This window comes from Prosopis cineraria, unplaced genomic scaffold (assembly GCF_029017545.1).
Source record: "Prosopis cineraria cultivar Desert tree isolate PC_DT_omini unplaced genomic scaffold, ASM2901754v1 PC8, whole genome shotgun sequence".
In the NCBI taxonomy this organism is placed as follows: Eukaryota; Viridiplantae; Streptophyta; class Magnoliopsida; order Fabales; family Fabaceae; genus Prosopis; species Prosopis cineraria.
In genome coordinates, this window is record NW_026555339.1 from 23,971,264 (window position 1) to 23,982,125 (window position 10,862).

The window sequence follows — 10,862 nt, forward strand, 5'->3', positions numbered from 1 at the left end:
AAATTTTTCTTATTTTGAAACCTTATGTTTAATTAAAAGAAACAGAACATGTACCTGGAACAAACATGGGCCTCAAATTTGTATACCTTAGCTCCAAACATGAGAATGTAAGTACATAAAACCCGCACGATACAATTCAAAATCTGATTTCACAATCCCTTTTTCATATTCAAATAGAATATCAAATCAATTTTGTTGGTTGTGACAGCCACGCAAGAAGAAGGCTTGAAGAAAAGAACTGACAAAGCATACGCCTTAGAAATCGCTAAGGCAAAAAAAAAAAAAAAAAAACAATAGGATACAAGCTCAAATTCATACAATAGGGTTCTTAACAATACAAATGAACAAGTTTATTAGCCACTCTCATATCAATTTAAGGATGGGAGAATAGAGGAAACTAGATAAGCTCTTAGCTTGTATCTAGCTCTTGCTTCTTGAATGTCTCTTAGAAAATTCCCAGTTCCCCTGACTCCTGTACACAACCTATAAAAAAAAGTTAAAGAAATATCAATTTTTACCAAAAATAAAAAAATTATGCAGAAATTAATCAGTCAACTATACATATAGTATCAACTTGTGTACAGAGGTATGTATAGCAATTGTGCGTGCGTGCGTGTGTATATGTTAGGAAAAATTAATTATTGGTTCCTTTACTTTTAGTGTGTTTTGGTGTTGGTCCCTTTATTTTATTTTCATTGCTTCGAATCTATTAAGTTTTATCTCTGTACAACATTAGTATCTATATATTTTAAATATGATTCTAAGGACTTAAACGGTGGCTAACATATACATGAACTCCACTGCTTCTTGAGTTGACTTGTTAAAATCATGATGAGTTGTATAAAAAAATGAGTAGAAGACAAAGCAAGACATTAAATAAAAGTCCTTAAATACATAATGGATGATGCCTCAAAAAGAAGAAGACAAGATAGCTAGGGTAGATAATCATAAAGGTTACTAGCCATTTTACTCATATAATGTCTAACTAATTGAAATTCTACCAAGTCAGCAACAGAATTAGCAAAGTTGTATTAAATTTTAACACACATTAGCAGATTTAACTCATGTACACAACCTATAACGGAGAGGTTTAAGTAATATCAAATTTTATAAAAAATTATGCAGAAATTAGTCAATTATAGACTTCTGTATAGAGAGGTATGTATAGCAGTTATGTGTGTGTGTGGGTATGTGTGTGTATTCTATCAAGGCTTTTTAATATTTAAAACAAGCCTAATTATAAACAATTTATTAGCAAGAAAATATGCAAATAACAAGAGTTGAGAGTTAACAATGAAAAGAACGATATTCAATCCAAACACTTTTAAGAAGTGCTCATAACAATGAAATTCTGTCTGTGCATCATCTTTTGGAAGTCTACTTGCTATGGTTTTGTAAAATGATTCAGTAGACATAAGAGATTTAAGCAAGAATGCTGAAACAAACGAAACATGTACCTAGAAACAGAGACTAAGCAAATTAATATACCTTAACATCAAGTCCGAGAGAGATGCTCAATGGAATGCCAAAAATTTGAAATCCACTCCCAACAATGATAGGGGATGCGGAAGTAGAATCGTGCTAGTTTAGAGATAGAACCCTGAAACACAACACAAACACAAGAGCAAAAAGAATGGGGTGAAATTTATGACGAAAATAAAGAAAGAAAGGAAATAAATAATGGGATAATGATCAAGGATAAGATCCTCTAGAGTACCTACCTCTAGGAATCTCAACCTTCGAAGACACTACAAGAGTTGATCACGCTCTTGATCACATCTGTTTTTCACACTGGATGCCACCACAAAGCCCTAAGGCTCACAAGAGTTATAAATTTTAAAATGAATAATTTCATTCAACTTCTCTTTTTCTTTACAAGAGGGAGCATGCCTAATTTATATAGGCTCATAGAGAAAACTATTTCCTAAAATTAAAACCCTAATTTCCTAATACTAAAAAGAGAAATAATATAAAATAATGAGAAAATCTCCAGCCATATAATTTAGGAGGATCCTAAAATTATAGGATTACAAAACTTATAAATTAATAATATAATTAATCCTAATCTTTGACTAGACTCAAAATAGGAAACAAAGATTAATCTTGCTCTTTAAGAAAGGGAGTCAAATCAAAGGACCATTGAAATAGGAAACAGTTTAGGAGACAATCAAGGGATCATAGATGATTTAAAATCATGCCACCTTTGACTTCTTCACTAGGGTTTCATGCCTCCTTGCTCGCAAGAGACTCAACTTTTAGTATTTCTTACGTTGGGCTAAGGTTTGCATCTCTTGAGCTTGACTCTTTATGGATTTGGATCTTAAGCATATTATATACATATAGATGCTCTCCTTTGGGCTTGAGAGGAGTAGCCCAATGCTCTCCAAACTCTTGGACTTCTTGCACAAGACTAAACAAAGCTTGCTTCATGACTTTAGTTCGGGTTCTTATCATTGAACTTCCAATATGTTGTAAAGGGTCTTTAGACACGTTGGATTGGAAGTATTGCGCTCCTTGCTCCTTGCCTTAGGCTCCTTTCATGCCACCATATTCATGATTACCATCCTCAAGCTTCGTTGTTATTGACACCATATCATCCATGCCATGGGATCCATCAAACAGCTACAGCCATCTTTATTCTCAACTTCATTAGGATTGTTTAAATTGTTAGAATGAACTTCAACTTCATATCTTGGTTTTTGCCATCTTTTGACATCGCTGCACAACAACCACACTTTCTTGTTTTAAACAGTACTAGCTTAATATTTGACATTTACCAACAATAATAATAATAACATAAATTTTTGAGTTTTTTTTTCAAAAAGTATCCGTCACAAATCCTACATCTAGCTCCTTTAAACATGTGATTGCACATAAGATCAAATTTGGCATTTGATAGACTACTGAAACTAAATTATGTCAAACAAGTATCACTAAAACAACACACGAAAAATAAGAAAAATTTTGTAAGATATGAAAACAAATCCAATACTACAAATAAACAATGCCGATTGGAACAAAAAATTGAGGAAATATAATACTTATATGAATTAAAGATTAGATTAAATTTATACATTAAATAAAGATTTAAATAGCCATCAAACACGGAATAATATAAAATATAAACTTACAATTAAAATAAAAACGTTTGTCATACGTACCTTGAAGCATTTGTTCTTATTTTATGCACTTTGTTAGGTGGCTTGGCATTTTGGGCTAACTTTGATTCAATCATTGATGCTACTACAGCCCTCATTCCATGTTTCAACATCTTCTTTACACACCACACGCCACCCACACTTCCTTACTTTAGACTTCGGTGACTCATCAATTTCAAATGGATTTACAGTAGAAAATACCATTTGAAGTTTGTTTACAACTAAAGAGGAACAACGAATATATATAATACAGAGTTGATGACTCCAATTTGCCTGTAACACAATGATAGAGAAACCATACGTATTTGGAAATTCATCATTAAGAAATTTGAAAGTCCACCAAACAATATCACACTCTTCGTCATATGCCAAATCGTTTTCTATCACTAAGCATGTGGCTATGCCCCACCATTCACTTCTTCGACAATGATCAGGTATGCTTACTATGAATGACACATTTGGATCATTGAATTCTTTCTCACAAAAGTAGTCTTGATTATGAAACCATGACGGCACTTCACTACCAGGAATCTTTAATTGGCGAACGGGTTGCACGAAGAAGTCAGGCTGTGACAAAACAAATAGTAAGTCTTAGAAGTATAATAATTAATGCGTAAGAAATGGAAAATATATACAGATCAAATATATATATATATATATATATGAATATTCAATGTCCAAAAAAAAAAAATAGAAACTCATGCAATTAAAAATGAAAAAACTCACAATTTGTGAATCCCGTGTAATAATTCCAGACCCCATACTTACAAGGAAACATTTATATCCATCAGATTGATCAAATATTAAGACGTCACTGATATTATGAACCTATAAGGGGAAAAATTGGCTATATTAAAGAAGTATAATGATTAATAATGTGAAAGAACAAGTGAAGAAAAATAAAATAAACCTGAGATTGGAATGATTCAATGAACTCCCATAGCTTCTGCGAAAATATGTAATGTTCCATTGATGGACAACCATTTGCCCAAATAACTGACAGATTTGACGGAAGTTGTGGCAAGGACTTAAGCATTGGGCAATCAACGAGACCAATACATCGAAGCTTCGAAAGATTGGAAATGAGGCCAGATGGTAAGTCAATGAAATTGTTTCCACTTAAATTTAATGATGCCAATGATGTAAAGCGGCTAATGTCATCAGGAAGTGATCCATCATAGAGATTACAATAACCTAAATTTAATTCGCTCAAGCATGATAAAGAAGGGGACAAGAAAAGATTTATTGACCTTGAAGGCCTTTGAAGCCCAAATGCCTTCCTGAGAAGGGAGAAGCTACTCCATGACATTGAAGAATGTGCTCGACCATTGTATTCACAAATTGATTGTGCCTCTTTAGAAATTTGATGACCCACATCAAGCACTTCCAAAGCCCCATTTTCATTCAAATCCTCTGGCATCCTTGAAAGCTTTGACGAACCAGAAATTGTGATAATCTTATTTTTGCAAACATTATTCGAAAGGCAAGCCAGATTTTTGCAACCTGACAAATTTAGTTCAGCAAGATCAATCAAATTGCCCAGTGATTCAGGTAGTTTGGATATAGCAGTGCCCTCTAAATTAAGCTTAGAGAGACATTTCATATCCTTTCCAAACTCAGGAAGTTTTCTAATTTTTAAACAACCGGATAGAACAAAAGTCTGTAAGCAATCCATCTCAAATTTTCTTGTAAGGGATTTAACTTTTGTGCAGCCTTTCAAATTAACAGTGACAAGATTCTTGTGTTGCCCAAGAGACTGGTGAATTTCAACAAGGTTAGAACACCCTTCTAGAATCAATATCTCAAGATTAGGAATTCTATCAAAATCTGGAGTTTTGATGAGGTATTTTGAATGAGATAAATCAATGGACATCAGCCTTTGTAGAGACTTGAAAAGAAAAAAGGAAACAAGAAAATAGTAAGCCGTCAAAACCAAAATCTATTTATACTAATAAGTGTATTACATTATGGACAAGCAATTAAAATGGAAGGACCATAATTACCTGTGTGCCTCTCCAAAGTTGTTTTAACTTGCTATGTTGCATTTTTAGATGAACAAGTTTATCAAGTTGAGTATGTCTGGGCAGATAATCAAAAGGATACCCCTCCCATTCAAAAACTCTCAATTCATTGGGAAGAGATTTAAGTCCACCAGGAAGATTCAATTGGCAACGAGAAACATGTGATGAGGAACTTGAAATGGTAAGTAACTTGAGATTACTCATCTTTGAGAAGGCTTTAGGATCCCAAAGTGCATCAAATGATTTTTCTAATGTTAGAGCAATACCTCGAATTGCTCTTGTACCCTGTAAAATAATAAGTCAAGTTAATAATGTATAAAATTCATTAAATGAAATATTAAATAAAGAGTGCACATACAATCACAAGAACTTAAGCTGTGTTACCTTATTTCTTTTTAGGATATCATTGGCATCCTTCAAAGACAATGTCCTAGAACGCTTACTAGCGTCATTAGGTGATTCTTGAAGAACAATATATTTACCCATATCTTGAAGAATATCATGCACCCACAAATGCCCTTCGTGATTAATTACTAGCAGTGATTTCTCAGTAAGAACCTTTATTCCAAATTTTGGGTGAAGGTCTTCATCAAATGTTTCTAAAATTTGAATGACATAATCTTTGGCCATCCCATTGAAAAAGCAAGCAACATCCAAGAATATAGTCTTCTCCTTATCATCTAATCCGTCAAAACTCACTTCAAGTATCTTCAGCATGTCCTTTGGAGGAACCTTCTTGAACTTGGCAAGTGCATCCTTCCATTCCTCTATAGTTCTTCCACAAAGAAATGAACCTAACACTTTGAGAGCCAAAGGAAGGCCTCCAGCATACTTTATCACATTTTTAGAAAGCTTTAAGTAACCTTCATTTGGTTGATTTTTTCCTTTAAAAGCATTTTGACGGAAAAGTTGAAGGGACTGGTCGTCACTCAAGAATTTGATGTTATACTGAGTAGATACATCATATGATGATAACAAATGCATATCTCTTGTTGTTATTAATATTCTACTCCCATTGCCAAACCATCCTTGCTCTCGAGCCAAATATTCAAGTTGGCTTATCTTACTCACATCATCAAGGACTAGTAGAATTTTTCTATCTCCCACCATGTTTTTTATCAACTTCATTCCTTCATAACAATCATCCACTTCTACACTTCTCTTATTCAAAGAAAAAAGAAGTTTTCTTTGCAATGAAATTAAACCACCTTTTTCAAATACCTCTCTGATATTATGAAGAAAGCAACAAACTTCAAAGTCTTTGCATTTTCGCTCGTAAAAAGCTCTTGCAAGAGTAGTTTTTCCTAAGCCTCCTGTTCCCCAAATTCCTATAGATCGAACTCCCTTTGAATCACTTGCTATGACTGACTCCAACTCATCTAATTTTGATTCAATTCCAACTAATACACTAAGGTCAGATGGCGAGTCATCAAGTAACTTAGACATAATTTCTTTAGCAATGGTTTCAATGAATTTTGTTTCATGCCTACATATAGAAAAATAAAATTACAGCATGATCTTTCTTTTAGCTAAAAACAGCATGATTCTTTAAGTCAATTGAATTATAAATTATCACGCATAAACACTATACATAGTTAATGTGAGTTATAAAGAAAACATGACCACAAATGTAACAATTTTAAATTTACTGTGAAACTGAATTTAACGTAGTAAGAATAAGCGATATATCTTAATTAAAAAAAAGAATAAACGATATATAGTTTTATTCATAGAAAAGCTGAACGTAGCTTCTAGAATATTCACATCAATTTGAATTTCTTGATATTAAAAAAAAAAAGCAAAATCTCTATGTCTAAGCATCGGCATCATGCCCTTTTTGAAATCTAGTATTTAATTTACAATTAATGAGAATATTTCGATGTGCCAACATTTCCTTTATCATAATTATTAAGTTAATGTATTTCAATGTTAAATAGTTGTGTTTTTAATTTTTGTATAAAAGAACAAAATCTAATTTAACTTAGTTATAGTTTTCAACTTACAATTATTTTCCTCATTTCTAAGACTCATCAATTAAAATATATAGGAAGTCATACCAATCATAAGCCATGGATACTCTAGTTGATTTCAAACTATTATCCTTGGTATCATTTATAAGTTATTTCTAACATGTTTTCAGTAGAACTAAAGAAACATTAAAACTTATTAATTCTCTCTAAAAATTTTAGTTAGTTCTTAACTTGGCTCCTATATATTAAATATAAGTAGTTTAATAATTTACTTTCTTTCACTAACATTTAATGAGTGGCAAAAAGAAAAATTTGTAATTAAAAGTCAATAATATGCCTTATAGATAAGACTAAAAAGTATATTTTTTCTCTTCTTTATAAATAGAACTGGAAGGATTAAAGATAGGTTTATAAAATTCCTTCCTCATATCCTATTTGGCCTCGTAGCTATACTTCACTAAATTGAATTAAGCTATTAGGTTAAAGATGCATCAATGGGGATGTGTTGATTTGGAAGACTTCAACAGGGTTGTCAAGACTGTTTGACGATATATATATATATATATAGATTATAGTAATGGGAATATGGAAGACACTTGTCAAAATTATATATGTGTGTACATACTTTGCTGACTCCTAGACATTGAAGTAATTTAATTAACACATTATTGTTTGAGATTTTTTTTTAATAAGTTGTATTATTTGAATTTTGAGTAGTATTTTTATTTTATTTAGAATTTTACAGAAAAATACAATATCGGCTTAAAAGTTCGAATCTAAGCTTACTTTTCCACTATTAAAAAAACAATATTAATATTTATTAATTAATAATGAAATTTCAAAACACAGACCGATAAGTCGACCACTTAAATTAACTTTACACTGCATTAATTTAGTGAAAGCTTCAAGTAACTCCCAAAAAAAATTGAATAAAACTTGATGTGGTTATATATTATAGTTTATTTTGAATATCCACACTCTTATTTTTCACCCAAATAATAATAGTAGTAGTAGTAGTAGTAATAATAATGATAATAATTACTAAGAGAGAAGTAGAAATTACTTATTTCGGGAATCCCAACCAGATATGCTAGCAACTTCTTCTAAAGCCTCCCTCCATATTTGCACCTTCATATTGTCTTGCGTAAATCTTCCTTCATGTTTCATGAATGCTTCTGCAAAATTTCCCTTTTGTTTCCTCACATCAGATGGATCTACACAGTAAAAGATTGGAAATACTTGAAGACCCAACTCTTTTTTTGAATGAAGGATCTTTTGGAGCTCATCCAAACACCATGTTGAAGAAGCATATCCTGGGGAGAGCACAACAATTGCAGAACGAGATTCTTCAATTGCTTGAAGTAAACTTGGGTTAATATATTGTCCCCTTTCAAGTCCTTCTTCATCCCTGAAAGTTCTTAATCCTTGGCGTATTAAAGCATCATGCAAATGATCAGTAAAGCTTGTGCGAGTATCTTCACCTCGAAAACTCATGAACACATCATATTTCCATCTCTTATTTGATCCACAAGAGCTTGAAGACCACCCAACTCCATCAGCATCAAGCGCCATTGCAAGGATTCGGAATCTGAGCCGAAGTGCAAAATTTTGAAAAATACAAAATGAAAAAGAATACACACACAAAGTAAGGGATAATTTTTTTTTATAAGATTTTTTCCCCCGTAAGAGTCAGTAAGGGATACTGAAGATGAAAGAAAGTGTATAAATTTTTGTAAATATCCCATAACGTACAAATTTTCACGTCTATTTCAGTTTCGAAGCAAAATCTTCAGCAGATCACACAAAAAGTCCCAGGACACAAACCAGCAAATAATCCATTTTACTGAGGGAAAAAACACTATAGACTTCAAGCTTCACTCCTACGGCACGATTAATTCACTCTAGATAAATAAAGTAAATGGAAGTAGAATATGCGTATTTATGATAAGCAAATCTTTATATACACACACACACATTTATATAATGTAAGAGGCAATTGGACTGCGAATGATGTTAATGTTGCTAGTACTGTGTAAAAAGATGCATGAGATATCCATAAAAAAGTAAAATAAATAAATAAATAATGATGATATGCCTAACAGTACCTTGAATCATTTATTCCAATTTTAATTGTTTTGCAAGAAGTGTTTGGATCTGCAGTCCTAAGAGTGGCCAGAGGTTCAGTTTTGGTAGAAAAAACCAAAATTGAACATACCAACTAATTCACGAAAGCTTGGGATCCAATTGATTTTTTTCTTATAATTGGGATAGTTCAGTTTTTAAGTGATTTGGTTCAGTTTGGATTAAGTTTAAGTTTTTTAGATATATTTCATAATATATATATATATATATGAACATTTACTATTAATTTTTAAATATTAAATAGTACTGATTTTGAATGAAAATAATCTCTTGAGAACAAAAGAGTATTTTTTTTACAATTATTTAGCACGTTTAACTATTTAAAAATAATATGCTATCCTTAACTTGATTATAAAATTAAAAGTTATCATAAAAAATTATACATAACATTTAACTCATTGTAACATATTTTTGATTAGTGGTTTAAGATAATAAATTTGGAAAAGAGAAAAGAATTTAGAAAAAATTATAAAAATGTATACAATAGATATAATAAAGCTTGGGTTGGTTTGGTTGAAGTTTCAAAAGACAAAAACTTAAATCGAATCAACCCAATTAGTTTGTCAAAAAAAAAACTTATTTATAATTGGTTTTGATCTCTTCATGTTGGCCTAGATTGGTTTTGTCAACAAATCTACCCAGATCCATCACACAGTTCCAAGGCAAAACATAATGAAATCAATTTGACTTAAGAATTAGAAAACAAAATAACAGAAACTTCAACAAGCAGTAGCGTATTCAAGAATCTGTTCGATCCCACAAGAAACACTCTTCAGGAATAGATAATTTGACAGATGGATCTAAACAGAAAAATAATGATTTCATAGAATAGATCTAAAAAAGGAACCTGAAGGATGAATCAAATAAAGTTGAGGCTAATAAGTGTTGTGTTTAGTCTTCAGTCTCTGATGATCTGCAAAATCCACGAGGCTAGTGCGCGTGTGTGTTTGTATATGAAGCTCCAAGCTATGGCATATATAAGACTCAGCCCCAGGTGGTCGTCGTCGTCCAAGTCAGTCCCATCCTAAACCGCATGACTGTGTCCCTCTTCGCAGAACTTTCAGTTTGTAAAGGGACAAAGCAAAATGGCGTACGTATACCTTTGATTGCCATCCAGCTGTCTGTAACTCTATAATATTTCTTTCGGTAAATGTCGTTATATAACATTTTAATATGAATATATATGAAGCAGTGGGTGTGAGGTCAAGTCTTTTTTTTTTTTAGGTGTATTTGGATTAAATTTACAAAACTAAAATTTATAAATTAAAGTTAAATTAATATTTACTTGAAGGTCATTTTTATGCTTTTCACTTACGAAGATATTGACGCCAAAGTACCAAGGAAAGATGAAATATTTTAATGAAGAATCATGGGACGTGGAACTTTTAATTATTCAGAATCCCTTCCCCTTATATTTTGATTTTGTAATACAGAACACATTCTTCTACATGATGGACCCTCCTGTCGGGAAATTTTGTTGGACAATTCAGTTTATTTCCTCTCACGGCCTTCAAGGAAATTCAAAGGTCATATGCATAAAGTAATGGATTCGCATTCCGTGCCGCATGCTT

The 10,862-nt window shown here is 31.9% G+C and overlaps 1 protein-coding gene across 7 annotated transcripts; it reads right to left on the reverse strand.

The window, feature by feature from the left end:
* Positions 1-204: 204 nt before the first annotated feature.
* On the reverse strand, positions 205-10,310 carry LOC129318881 (TMV resistance protein N-like). 7 transcript variants are annotated; one of them, XM_054963863.1, is made up of 10 exons: positions 10,139-10,310; positions 8,213-8,737; positions 5,564-6,665; positions 5,162-5,464; positions 4,069-5,046; positions 3,927-3,986; positions 3,162-3,725; positions 1,722-2,718; positions 1,489-1,600; positions 205-483 (listed from the first exon to the last, which is right to left on the reverse strand). In XM_054963863.1, the coding sequence occupies exons 2-7, from the start codon at positions 8,719-8,721 to the stop codon at positions 3,228-3,230; spliced, it is 3,450 nt and encodes a 1,149-aa protein (XP_054819838.1). In that variant the 5' UTR covers positions 8,722-8,737; positions 10,139-10,310; the 3' UTR covers positions 205-483; positions 1,489-1,600; positions 1,722-2,718; positions 3,162-3,227. The 7 variants fall into 7 exon arrangements, with proteins under 7 accessions (XP_054819838.1, XP_054819837.1, XP_054819836.1 ...); XM_054963862.1 differs by having other exon boundaries at positions 2,202-2,718; positions 3,885-3,986; XM_054963861.1 differs by having other exon boundaries at positions 3,885-3,986.
* Between the last annotated feature and the right edge of the window lie 552 nt (positions 10,311-10,862).